This window comes from Panulirus ornatus, chromosome 42, assembly GCF_036320965.1.
Source record: "Panulirus ornatus isolate Po-2019 chromosome 42, ASM3632096v1, whole genome shotgun sequence".
NCBI classification, from domain to species: Eukaryota; Metazoa; Arthropoda; class Malacostraca; order Decapoda; family Palinuridae; genus Panulirus; species Panulirus ornatus.
The window spans coordinates 1,550,507-1,565,116 of record NC_092265.1 but is presented as its reverse complement, the minus strand read 5'-3'; the positions used below and the strand labels follow the sequence as shown (position 1 = coordinate 1,565,116).

Here is a 14,610-nt window from a genome sequence, read left to right as displayed (position 1 = left end):
TCCTCAGAAATATGTTTATTCTATAGTAGTATTAAGAAATAAGAGCAAAACTGAACAGAAAAGGAATCTCATCCCCTTAGCCTTTAAGCATTACTGTAAATATATCTAACATGAAAGGCACTTCTAAAATGAACTTACCTGAGAATCTGAGGGCTGATGAATTGCAAGATGTCATGGGCAAGTTTCAAAAGGGCACCAAAAAGGAAGGAGGGTGCAAACAAACGTACCATAGTGGGCAAGATAGACAAGTAGTGCTCTTTGTTGCCTGCAGTACCTGAGATTTCTAAATGAGTAGCATTGTTAGTGTAGGTAGCCATGGTGTGAGACTCACCCTTCCTGTTGATTAGGGAACAAAATCTTTATTATGAGCTTGCTGTTTTGCAACATTACACTGATCCAATTTAATAGCAACATTCAAGATATAATGTGATATTCAAAGATAAGACAATACTAAAAAAAAAATCTAATGCTTGACCTCTTCTGTGAAAACAATAACATAGCTTATCTCTGTTAAATGATCATGAATTTGAGTCAGTATGAATATAAGAGTTTGAGACACAAATTGAATATAAAAATGTTAGAAAAACAGTAACACTCCGTGCATGTTTTGTACCCCAAATTAATGTCACTTTTTGGAACTGACCTTTTTCTATAACTTCCAAAACTTAGTATGTATAACTTTCTATTAGTCTTCTAAAAGTTGTACACAATCACCGGGAAGCATTTATTTCAGACAACCATTTCACCGTAACCTATGACCCTACCTCAGAAAATCAAATTAAACTTGTACAGATTTATCTTTGTAGTTTTTTTTTTTTTTTTTTTCATACTATTCGCCATTTCCCGCGTTTGCGAGGTAGCGTTAAGAACAGAGGACTGGGCCTTAGAGGGAAAATCCTCACCTGGCCCCCTTCTCTGTTCCTTCTTTTGGAAAATCAAAAAAAAACGAGAGGGGAGGATTTCCAGCCACCCGCTCCCTCCCCTTTTAGTCGCCTTCTACGACACGCAGGGAATACGTGGGAAGTATTCTTTCTCCCCTATCCCCAGGGATATCTTTGTAGTATGTGGTAAAAATTTTGTCACTGTCCAGTTATGCAATCTTCAGATACACATAGCTTCCACTTAAGGGAGAAGATACATTCCTTAAAAGTTGAACATCAAGTAAAACTTCAGTAAGTGTAACCCATTTTCTAAAAGACTCCTATTTAATTCAGCTTATCTTCATACTGCATACTTTCTCTCAATGGGGCTTCTGCAGTGCTCAGAAAGCCAGCCATATCCACTAGCATTAACCATAGGTCACAAAGTACAGTGGTGTTATGTGTATGTCTGTTCTATGAATGTAGGACAAGTTATGCATATGTGTGCATTCAATGTCTTCAGCAGGTAAGATGCAACTTGGGTGTGAAGGGTCTTGTGATATGTTGAATCAGTGTTTGTAATTTCAAAGAAACTGAATAGTTCAAGAAAGCAAACAAAAAGCATAACACTTACATATCTGGAATTGCTGTGTCAGGGTATATGTCTTGTGGAATATAAAAGAAGGCTGAGAAGGCAGTTGTCTTATGCTTGTTGAGTCATTAATTGCGTGCATAGATTCTGTCAATGTTTTGTTTGTTGGTGGTGGAGGGGGATCTATTAGTACAGGTTGCTACAGTATGAAGGAGAGGTAAGCCTTTATTTCTATTTAGGGGTTGGTCGTTAATTATGTAGTAGTTTGGGTGAAATGGATCTAGTTCTGCTGCCAAGAAATGACTACTGAGCATATTGAGATGAGACTGTAATGAAGATTCTTTATTTCACTGGGAAGGAGGTGAGTTTTTGTCAACGTTAGGCAGCTGGTGATTATTCTGAGTGCTCTATTTCATCTGGTTTCCAACTTTGTCGTATTTCTTCTGAGATATTTTGCTTTTGTTCACATTTAATCTTAACTTCCTCCTTTAATACACACTCCCAAACTCTGAGACCAACTTCTGCACCTTTTCACTCGAATCTGCCACCAGCGCTTTGTAATCAGCAAACAAGTGACACTTCCAAAGCCCCCACTTACCCCCTACCCCTACATACTCTCTCCTCTTTCTCCGAGTCCCTTGCATCTACCTTTCCTCAAACAGCCACAGTGGCAACACACACCCCTGCAACAGACCCTCCTTCACGCAGAACTACTTACTCTCCTCTCTACCTACTCACATATATGCCTTATGCTATTCACAAAAAATTCTCACAGCTTCTAGTAGCTTTCCTCCCAGAAAATATATTCATAAGACCCTGCACAAAGTACATCCATATCAACCTCATTACACGCTTTCTCCATATCCATAAGTGCTACATACAAATCCTTCTGTTTCTCTAAGTATTTCTCATACACAATCTTTAGAGCAAACACATGAATTACATATCCTCTATCAATCCTAAAACCAAAATGTTCCTCCACAATCTAATGCTCTCTACATGCCTTCACCCTCTCAAACACTACAATCCCACACAACTTACCAGGTACACTCAACAAACATATAACTGTAGTTTCAACACTCACCTTTGCCCTCCCTGCCTTTATACAAAGGAACTACATATGCATACCATCAATCCTCAGGCACCTTACCTTGATCCATAAATACAATGAAAATCCTCACAAACCAATCAACAACACAATCACCCTTAAGAAATTCAACAGCAAGACCATCCAATCTCTCATTTCACACACACTCCTAACCCAAACACCCTATATCTGCCATCTTATAATTAAACACATTCAACAGTCCTTCAAAATACTCACTCCATGTCTCCTCACTTCATCACTTCCTGCTACCACATCTACATTTGCCCCCTTCACCAATGTTCCCAAACATTCTCTACTTCTTTGCACACTATTAAACTCCTTGCAAAACATGTTTTTATTCTCCCTAAAGTCCATGAACACTTGCTTATGCCAACTCTCATCTCCCCTCTTTTTCAACACCCGCACCTTCCTCCTGCCACTTTCTCTTATACATCTCCAAATGATTTCAAGTAATGCCCACATACCTCTTTTCTCTTGCACTAGCAACATCACTTCTTCATCCCACTTCTTACAATTCTTTCTAATCTGTCCATGTTATGCATCCCACACACACCTTTCACATATGCCAGCACTGCTTCCCTAAATCCCTTCCATTCCTCAAATATTCCCCTACCTTCGTTTACTCTTACCTTTTACCAGTCTACACAATCTATCCTGGTATTTTGCACACAAGTCTCTATTCCAAGCTCACTTACTCTCACCACTCTCTTCTCTCCCATAATATTCCCCATTTCCCAAAAACCTCTATAAATATTTACCTTTGCCTCTACAAGATAATGATCAGACATCTCATCAGCTGCCACACTCAGCACAGTCACATCCAAAAGTGTCTCTTTTGCATGCTTATCAATCATATGTAATTCAATAATGCCTAAAATAACTTAAGCATCTATCCTACTCACATATGTACACTTGTGCACGTCTCTTTTTCATCCAGGTATTCCCAAAAACCAGTCCTTTTTCAGCACACAACTCCAAAAGCTGTTCACTATTTCCATTCACATTACTAAATACCCCATGCCCCCAACCCATTATACCCTCAACTGCCACATTATTCATTATTCATTTAACTGTCACAATACTCACCTTTACATACACATCATCCATCACTAACACTTAGTCTTCAGTATCAAAAGTGCTGACACACTCTCAACTGATCCCAGAATACTAGCCTAATAATATTTCTTCTCATGGCCAGGTACATAAGCATTAATAATTGCCCATCTCTTGCAATCCACTTTCATTTTTATTAACATGAATAGAGCTCACTTCCTCACACTCTTTCACACACTTCCACAACTCCTTCAGCATTAATGCTAACCCTTCCTTAACTCTTGCTTTCTCACCAACTCCTGACTTTCTCCTAAGACATTTCCAAACCTTTCCTTCTCTTTACCCTTAAACAATGTTTCACTCAGAGCCAGAACATCCAGGTTTCTTTCCTTACACCTACTATCTCTCCTGTCTTCTCATCTTGGTTACACCAAACACACTGAGAAACCCCAGCCTGAGCCTTTGAGGAGGATGAGTAATCCCTACTTGGCTACTTCGAAGGTCCTTTGCCTGTCACAGTTTTGCCAACCATGGTTTTGAGTATACAAGCCTAGTGTAACATATACGATTTTTTTCAATGACAGCCTCAGGTTCTAAATATACACAAGTTTTCTACATCATCACCAACATTTTTACCATGCATTGAGTGAATGTTATGTGGCTACAGCCTGCATGAAACACAGTCTGGTATTACACCACTTCTAGGGAGAGAGAGGATGAATATCATAACTAAGTGATGCTGCTAAGGCATCAAAGTAACCTTTTGTGGGGTGTTACTGACTATCTGCTTTTTATGGGTAGAGAGGTGCAGCAACATGGGTGACTTACTGCCATCATATTATTACCTTACAGCTTTGTACATAATTTCTCTGCACTTCTATTAAAAAAGCTTGCTGTTTTGAAGTATAACATGCATATTTCTAACCCTGAAGTATTCATCATAGGACTTTAGGTATGTATCTCAAGGGACATTCCCCCATTTCCCATAATCCACAAAATCCCATCCAGAAATAACAATCAATCCATTCTTTGTTCCCATTGATACAAGTAGTGCAATTAAAACCTTAAAGAATCTCCTGTTACAGCTCCTGAAAACATATCAAAGCTTTCAAATAAAACACCGGTCCATTTGCAATCCAAGCACTTACAGATAGCTTAAAACGGAGCAACCGTTTGGGGAAAAAAAGGACCTTCATCACAAAAACAGGAAAGTCGTGAGGAATTGTTGACTGAGTGGTGGGTAGAAACTGGGTCTTTGAGGCATTAAATTTAACCAGACTTCATCTACCCCACTGAGATATCCAGTCCATGTCAAAGTCTATTAAGGAAGTTGTGTCAAAATGAGATGCAGAACGAGTGAGAAAAGAAACAGCTGATTTGAAGGATGTGGAGGAATGCATTGTTGAGTCATCAGCCTATGAGTGAATCTGCTTATTTGTAAAAGAAAGGAAATAATTGAGAAAAAAGAGAAAAAGTGTAGGAGACAGGACAGAACCTTGAGGGAAAGGCTGATCCATCAACAGCCACAAACATAGATCAGCCCAAGAGGAAGCTTGGTCCGAAGAAGCAAAGTGAGGGAGGGATGCCAAAATAGGGGAGCTTAAAGATGAGACCCTAATGCAACATTCACCTCTAAATCTGGAAATATTCTCAACTCTAGTTTTTAAGATTTTATATCAAAAGTGAAGGATACTAGTAACACTAATTCATATGCAATAAATCAAACCTCAGGTAGAATATGAATATTACTGACTACATATTATATTCATCTACATATACTGTTTATAAAAGACTTCTGTAAGATTTTAACAATCTATTCATGCTTTTATCTCTGTCATACTTACCCAAAATTGTCCCAAAATTTCCTGAGAGTATGGTAGGTCAGAAAAAAGCAATTGAGATGGTAATAATTTCTCATACTAAATATTTCTATAAGGGCAAATAGACTGAGAATTCACAAAATCATTATCTAGTGCTCAAGTTTTATGCACTTTCAGCAGGGTTATTCAAGAAAAATGTCTTCAGGAACTTTAGTCAGCATACAGTTCAGTATATTCCGAGTGTCAACTACTGCAAGACAACACCCAAGCCATTTACCATACAACTCTGTATGGTGGTACAACAACTACCTATGAAAGTGCTTTTAGGGATTATAAAGAGAGACAATCTGAGTTAAAAGATTTAGCACCATATGCTGACTGATCCATCAGTAATGACATATGAACTGACTGAAATATGATTATCATGTATGTCAATAATTAACAGAATTAAAAAGATTAGCAGTTCAACAAAATACTCACCTATAAGCTTTTGCTGTAGTTTTCTTCCAGTTCTTGTCCCAGGAAGCAACTACTGTGCGTGAAGCATTTTCATAAGGCAACTCCCAAAGATCCTTTTCTTGCAAGGGGTTTCTGTAGCCCTTCCAAACCAAACCATCAAACCAGGAGAATGTTATCCGACTGAGAAATGATGCACCAGATTCTGGACAAGCTTTCTGTTTAAACAAGTTAAATATTGAGTCATTTAGAAAACACTATCTCGGAGAGCAAAAATGGTTATGTTTGAAGGAATAGTAGTTCCAACAATGTTATAAGGTTGTGAGGCATGGGCTATAGATAGGGATGTACGGAGGAGGGTGGATGTGTTGGAAATTAAATGTTTGAGGACAATATGTGGTGTGGGGTGGTTTGATCGAGTAGGTAATAAAGGGGTAAGAGAGATGATGTCAAAGTAAAATACTGTTCAATTGTATCCTACCAACTCGGAAAATAAGTTCATATCCCACCTGCTGACACTGTGCTTGAAAAGAAGAGATCATCTCGTGATCACTAGTTTGTGTACACTGTTACTCTGATATTTATGGCCTTCAAAGTAAGTGTGGGAGTTTTAAAAACCTGGAGAATGTGAAATATGTTGAAGGGAGCACAGGATTTATGGCTATCACTCAAGGTAAAATCAGAGGTGCTTGAGAGGTTTCATAATGGTCATAAACTCAAGGCTATGGGTAAGTCCATGGGTCTTGTTCACTCAACTGTGACCACTCATTACAATACAGAAAAAATATGACTGTGCTCTTTGTCTAGCTCTCCATCAAGTGCTACATTAGTACATAAGAAGAAAAGTAATGTGATGGACACAATGACAAACCTCGATCTATCTATCTGGTCTACCTATTCATATCTCTGATGCCCATTTCCATCAGAAACTCCTCAAGGGGGTGGCCACAGCAAAAAAGTCTCTATATCTGGAGAACTCCAGTGCTATTTCTTAGCTTTTATGCCTCACCCTTAACAGGCCACTGGCAGAGGGCAACCCTAGTACAGTGTTTTCAGAGGCATTCATGTTTGGTCATCACACCTAATGAAGTACAAAGAACCAGCTGAGAAGGTCCACAGGAGGGCATCAATGAAGGCACCAGAACTAAGAGGGTTGATTTACTGGGAAAGGCTAGAGAAAGAAGAGTGAGGCCTGATTGCAACCTTTATTTTCATGAAACACATTGATGAAGTGGAAAATGGACAGTTCTTCAAGAGATGTAAGGATAGATTAACAGGAGAATATATCATGAAAGTAAGCAAAAGACTTGTCAAAAAAGGATCTACAAAAATACTTTTATAGTGTATATGAGTTGTGGATGAATGGAAATGAATGACTGAGAACATGGTTAATGAAGATATCACACATAAATTTATGAAGTTATTTAATAGTAGAGAATGTTCAAGAGATTGGAGTCCATGAGTGTTAAACTCCATTCCTATACAATATAAACAAGTAATTACCAGGCAAAACACAATGTACATTCCTTCCACATGTATGGTAAGACATTAGAAAAATCTTAGATATTCCACTGCAAATATTATATGCAAAATATCATTTTAACCCTATAATGACTCACCTCTCCTCTTGGGTAGTTAAGGTATTGTGGGGTGTTATCACCAAAGCAGTTGAAGATAAGCATCAGTGCAATCACAGGGAAGTAAACCATGTAAGTAGCAAAAGTGAAAGAGTTTGAGTCTGCAACCTGAAAAAAAATTAATATCTATACAATCAGGTTAGACAATTTTACTCCACTATAATATTCACAACTAAAGCACCAGTAATACCCATAATAAACAATTTTCAGCATAGTTTTTGACAAAATATTACTCATTTGACAAGTCTGCTCAATATTCTTCATGAAATAATTTACAAATATGATGAGAGTAAAGCAGACGATGTCATCTATTTAATTTTCAAAAAGCATTCGATAAAGTTCTACTTCAGAGGTTACAAACGTTAAGTCACGTTACAAATGGGGTTATATTTTGGTGGTTAGGAAACTGGCTGATTCATCAAAAGCAAAGTGTATATGGTCAAGCCTCTGAATGGTTAGACATAAAATGTGTTGTGCACAGGATCAGTCTTGGGATCAATTCTCTCTCACACATTTACTAATGTAGTTGAAAATAGACTGCATTGTAAGACATCTAAATCTGAGATGATATCAAGTTTGGATATAATCTACAACAGATCTTGAATATCTGTAAATTTAAACAGAAATAAAAAAATCAATGAACTAGGCTAACTGGTGGCAAATGAATCTTAATAAAGATGAGTGCAAAGTTTGACTACTTTTGCATTAGTTCACACAAACCTTTAGAATTATATCACTGAATCTTATTTCACAAAAGAAATTATATATATTTATCTTATTTATTTATTTTGCTTTGTCGCTGTCTCCCGCGTTAGCGAGGTAGCGCAAGGAAACAGACGAAAGAATGGCCCAACCCACCCACATACACATGTATATACACACACGTCCACACATGCAAACATACATACCTATACATCTCAATGTACACATATATATACACACACAGACATATACATATATACACATGTACATAATTCATACCATCTGCCTTTATTTATTCCCATATATATATCGTTGATAGAGATGCTCTGTGGAAGGTATTAAGAATATATGGTGTGGGAGGAAAGTTGTTAGAAGCAGCGAAAAGTTTTTATCGAGGATGTAAGGCATATGTACGTGTAGGAAGAGAGGAAAGTGATTGGTTCTCAGTGAATGTAGGTTTGCGGCAGGGGTGTGTGATGTCTCCATGGTTGTTTAATTTGTTTATGGATGGGGTTGTTAGGGAGGTGAATGCAAGAGTTTTGGAAAGAGGGGCAAGTATACAGTCTGTTGTGGATGAGAGAACTTGGGAAGTGAGTCAGTTGTTGTTCGCTGATGATAAAGCTCTGGTGGCTGATTCATGTGAGAAACTGCAGAAGTTGGTGACTGAGTTTGGTAAAGTGTGTGAAAGAAGAAAGTTAAGAGTAAATGTGAATAAGAGCAAGGTTATTAGGTACAGTAGGGTTGAGGGTCAAGTCAATTGGGAGGTAAGTTTGAATGGAGAAAAACTGGAGGAAGTAATGTGTTTTAGATATCTGGGAGTGGATCTGGCAGCGGATGGAACCATGGAAGAGGAAGTGAATCATAGGGTGGGGGAGGGGGCGAAAGTTCTGGGAGCCTTGAAAAATGTTTGGAAGTCGAAAACATTGTCTCGGAAAGCAAAAATGGGTATGTTTGAAGGAATAGTGGTTCCAACAATGTTGTACGGTTGTGAGGCGTGGGCTATGGATAGAGTTGTGCGCAGGAGGGTGGATGTGCTGGAAATGAGATGTTTGAGGACAGTATGTGGTGTGAGGTGGTTTGATCGAGTAAGTAATGCAAGGGTAAGAGAGATGTGTGGAAATAAAAAGAGTGTGGTTGAGAGAGCAGAAGAGGGTGTTTTGAAATGGTTTGGTCACATGGAGAGAATGAGTGAGGAAAGATTGACCAAGAGGATATATGTGTCAGAGGTGGAGGGAACGAGGAGAAGTGGGAGACCAAATTGGAGGTGGAAAGATGGAGTGAAAAAGATTTTGAGTGATCGGGGCCTGAACCTGCAGGAGGGTGAAAGGCGTGCAAGGAATAGAGTGAATTGGAACGATGTGGTATACCGGGGTCGACGTGCTGTCAATGGATTGAACCAGGGCATGTGAAGTGTCTGGGGTAAACCATGAAAAGTTCTGTGGGGCAAGGAAATAGATGAAAGAATGGCCCAACCCACCCACATACACATGTATATACATACACATCCACACACGCACATACACATACCTATACATCTCAACGTATACATATATATACACACAAAGACATATACATATATACACATGTACATAATTCATACTGTCTGCCTTTATTCATTCCCATCGCCACCCCGCCACACATGAAATAACAACCCCCTCCTCCCGCATGTGTGCAAGGTAGTGCTAGGAAAAGACAACAAAGGCCACATTCGTTCACACTCAGTCTTTAGCTGTCATGTATAATGCACCGAAACCACAGCTCCTTTTGCACATCCAGGCCCCACAAAACTTTCCATGGTTTACCCCAGATGCTTTACATGCCCTGGTTCAATCCACTGACAGCATGTCGACCCCAGTATATCACATCGTTCCAATTCCCTCATTCCCTCCACCTCTGACACATATATCCTCTTTGTCAATCTTTCCTCAATCATTCTCTCCACGTGACCAAACCATTTCAACACACCCTCTTCTGCTCTCTCAACCACACTTTTTTTATTAACACACATCTCTCTTACCATTTCATTTCTAACTCGATCAAACCACCTCACACCACATATTGTCCACACAAATTTCTTTTCCAATACATCCATCCTCCTCTACACAACCCGTTCTATAGCCCATGCCTTGCAATCATATAAAATTGTTGGAACTACTATTCCTTCAAATATACCCATTTTTGCTCTCCAAGATACTGTGATACCAAGTTCAAGGAATACAAACAAACAGGACTTGCATGGCCTCCCTTCTTGTCTTGAAGTGGGGAAGGATTGCCCTTGGAAAGCCTACAACTCACCCTCCTCCTGCTCGCTCACTAAGCAGGAGTAAGCTAACTCCATGGTAATTAATCATATTTTATTTTCATTTATCATTTATTTCATTATACTTCATTGCCGTTTCCTGCATCAGCATGGTGGCGCCAGGAAACAGACAAAAAAAACAACCCATCCAATCATATACAAATATATATACATCAATGCCAATACACATACATATGCATAAACATACATATACAAAGACATACATATACATATCAGCATACATTTTCATACACAGACATATACATATATAAACATACATAGTCATACTTACCAACCCTCAATCCATTCCTAGCGCCATCCCGCCCCACAAAAAATCAGCATTGCTGACCCCTGCTTCAGTGAAGTAATGCCAGGAAAACAGACAAAAAAGGCCACATTCATTCACACTCAGTCTCTAGCTGTCATGTATAGTGCATCAAAACCACAGCTCCCGATTCACATCCAGGCCCTACAGTCCTTTCCATGGTTTACCCAAGACATTTCACATGCCCTGGTTCAGTCCACTGATAGCACATCGACCCCGGTATACCACAACGTTCCAATTCACACTATTTCTTGAATGCCTCTCACCCTCCTGTATGTTTAGGCCCCAATCACTCAAAATCTATGTATTCTTTTTTCAACTTTTGCAATCTAGCAATTAATATGGGATTTTTCTTTTGAGCATGTCTATGGATATATCATGCAGTTTCAGGGTTAAAAAGGGAGGGGGTAATTATGATTATCTTAGCTGGCTCAAACAGTGAAAATACCAAAAGGGTCACATACCACTGGACTAGAGGCATTATAATCTACTGATGACATAAATACAGCTGACAGAATATTTGGTAATAATGTCAATCTATTGTGTAGCATTTTGGAGCAAATAAATGGGTATGGCAATGAAGGGCCTATACTGACCTGATCTCCAAAATCAATGAAATATGAGTAGTACTCAGGGATGGCACATACAACCAGCAGCAGCCAGAAGATAAAAAGATAGCCTGAACTTTGAATTCCTCTTTTCTTCTCAATCAACACCCATCCCACCTGAAGTAACTGCAAAGAACAAGATATCCTTTTGAGTTGTTAACCACATCAATTTCATATCAGAAAGTGTAGTAAAATGATCTGGTAAAAATAGTCTTTTATATTCCAAAATATTTTGCATTATTACAGGGAAGGCATAATCAGACACTAAAAATCCTCAAAAATGCTGTTTTGAAAAAATAAGTAAGTAAGTAAGTAAGTAAGTAAAAAACCTTCTCCAAACCAGTGTCCCATAACCTTGAGACATCCTCTAAGATCTATAAGGGTTACAAACCTCTAATCTCCTGCCTTCTAGTGAGGTTTATGCCTACCATGTATTGCTGACCACCCTTCCAGTAGCTGCAGCCTACAGCTCAGTCTAGGACTCCCCACCCGACAGTGAGCTTAAAAACATACCAACATGGAGTACCAACTTATCTACCTACAAGTACCTATGACAAGATTCAGCAATGAAGGCTTGTCTTCTTTGCTGGATAATGCTGTTTCTCTCAACTGCCTCTCCTTACTCATAAAATATGTTGCATGTTCTATTTAGGTATTTTTCTCGACAGCAGCTCCCTTAGTTTTCTACTCAAGGTTAACATGATGTTTTCTTCAACCCTGTGTCTCATCTTTTCAATGTTTCTGAAGGCACTCCATACATGTTTCTTAGTGTTTTTGTACTGCATTGACTAAGAGTTCCTGCTTCCTCACAAGGCATTCATATATGTTCTTTCTAATGTTATTGTTAGTTACTTTCATCTATTTATCTGATAACCAAACAACATAGCTGATTTAATACCATTTCTTAAATATACATCAAACTATTTAACCACTGTTTCCTGTCTCTTGTTGTGAAGGTCCTCAGTATCATACCACACGAGCATAAAAGTATTCCTGGGAAGTTATATATATATTGCCACCCTGTCACACATGAAATAACAACCCCCTTCCCCCTCATGTGGCGAAGTAGCACGAGGAAAAGACAACAAAGGCCACATTGTTCACACTCAGTCTCTAGCTGTCATGTATAATGCACTGAAACCACAGCTCCCTTTCCTTGTCCAGGCCCCACAGAACTTTCTGTGGTTTACCCAAGACACTTCACACGCTCTGGTTCAATCCATTGACAACACGTCGACCCCGGTGTACCACATCGTTCCAATTCACTCTATTCCTTGCACACCTTTCACCCTCCTGCATGTTCAGGCCCCGATCACTCAAAATCTTTTTCACTCCATCTTTCCACCTCCAATTTGGTCTCCCACTTCTCCTCGTTCCCTCCACCTCTGACACATATATCCTCTTGGTCAATCTTTCCTCACTCATTCTCTCCATGTGACCAAACCATTTCAAAACACCCTCCTCTGCTCTCTCAACCACACTCTTTATTACCATACATCTCTTACCCTTTCATTACTTACTCCGTCAAACCACCTCACACCACATACTGTCCTCAAACATCTCATTTCCAGCACATCCACCCTCCTCCACACAACTCTATCTATAGCCCACACCTCACAACCATATAACATTGTCGGAACCACTATTCCTTCAAACATATCCATTTTTGCTTTCCGAGATAATGTTCTCGCCTTCCGCACATTTTTCAACGCTCCCAGAACTTTCGCCCCCTCCCTCACCTTGTGACTTACTTCCACTTCCATGGTTCCATCTGCTGCCAAAACCACTCCCAGATATCTAAAACACTTCACTTCCTCCAGTTTTTCTCCATTCAAACTTACCTCCCAATTTAATTGTCCCTCAACCCTACTGAACCTAATAACCTTGCTCTTATTCACATTTACTCTCAGCTTTCTTTTTTCACACACTTTACCAAACTCAGTCACCAGCTTCTGCAGTTTCTCACCTGAATCAGCCACCAGTGCTGTATCATCAGCGAACAACAACTGACTTACTTCCCAAGCCCTCTCATCCCCAAAAGACTGCATACTTGCCCCTCTTTCCAAAACTCTTGCATTCACCTCCCTAACAACCCCATCCATAAACAAATTAAACAACCATGGAGACATCACACACCCCTGCCACAAATTGACATTCATTGAGAACCAGTCACTTCCATGGTTCCATCCGCTGCTATGTCCACTCTCAGATATCTAAAACACTTTTTGCTCTCTACTTGGCCTCCAACATTTTCCACTACTTTACTCTTGTGTCTTCTGCAAAAGCTAACAGACAGTGACTTCTGAAAGATATTTGTATGACACATCAGTAATACTAGCCATTTCTTTGCAGGAGACAACAGACAATGATTCCTGAAAGACACTCTTGTATGACACATCAGTAATACTAGCCATTTCTATCATGAAAAATGCTAGAAAAGAATTCAAAACTCTAGAGAGCCTCTGAAATTTCAGATGAATATTAATCTTCAAGGAACAACTGAAAAAAGTTTCAGACACAATGATGCTGTCTTTAAAGAGAAATACGAACAGTATGGAGGCAGGTAATTTGTTAAATGCTCTCCTTTGACTTACAATGTTTGAGCAAATCCATACTTGCAAAATCCAAATCCCAACACAAAAATGCTGGACTCCAGCCCCAATTTATGGTGAACTAAAAAACCTTAGGTATCAGGTAAAGGGTACTGCAAAGTGCAAGAGATTTCTGGCACTGAGACTGTCTCTCTCTCACTTTGGGGTTACAAGAGTTTATAAACCCAAAAAAACTAATCAGTTTGGGATAAACTCTCCCCAGAAAATTTATGGGGAGAAAATGTAAATTTAGTTCCAATAATTCCAATCCACAATCAGGGTATATGTTGTTACCAACTATTTGTTGACCAGTGGAGAAATGGATTGATAAAAAGTTGTTCACTTTGTTGGCAGAGATTCACTTGAAGAGCCACCCCCGAAAAGGATACAATCAAATGCATCTTCATACAACAATCAGAAATGTTTTCAGACAAACTGATACTCTCTTTGAGGAGTAATATGAACATTATGGAGTAGGTCATTTATTACAAGTTCCCAAATTTTTTACTTAAAGTGTCTAAGAAAATTCATAATTGCAAGATCCAAAGCCCAGCACTTC

At 39.1% G+C, this 14,610-nt stretch overlaps 1 protein-coding gene across 4 annotated transcripts in view; it reads right to left on the bottom strand.

Moving 5' to 3' along the window:
- The window catches only part of LOC139761808 (multidrug resistance-associated protein 1-like), a 134,959-nt gene that overhangs the window by 109,563 nt on the left and 10,786 nt on the right, over positions 1–14,610 (bottom strand). For all 4 annotated transcript variants that reach the window (XM_071686294.1, XM_071686295.1, XM_071686296.1 and 1 more), the window contains exons 4-7: positions 11,449–11,586; positions 7,509–7,634; positions 5,914–6,107; positions 139–336 (exon numbers count right to left, since the gene is read on the bottom strand). In XM_071686294.1, coding sequence (XP_071542395.1) covers positions 139–336; positions 5,914–6,107; positions 7,509–7,634; positions 11,449–11,586 — 656 coding nt within the window. The remainder of the gene's footprint in view (positions 1–138; positions 337–5,913; positions 6,108–7,508; positions 7,635–11,448; positions 11,587–14,610) is intronic.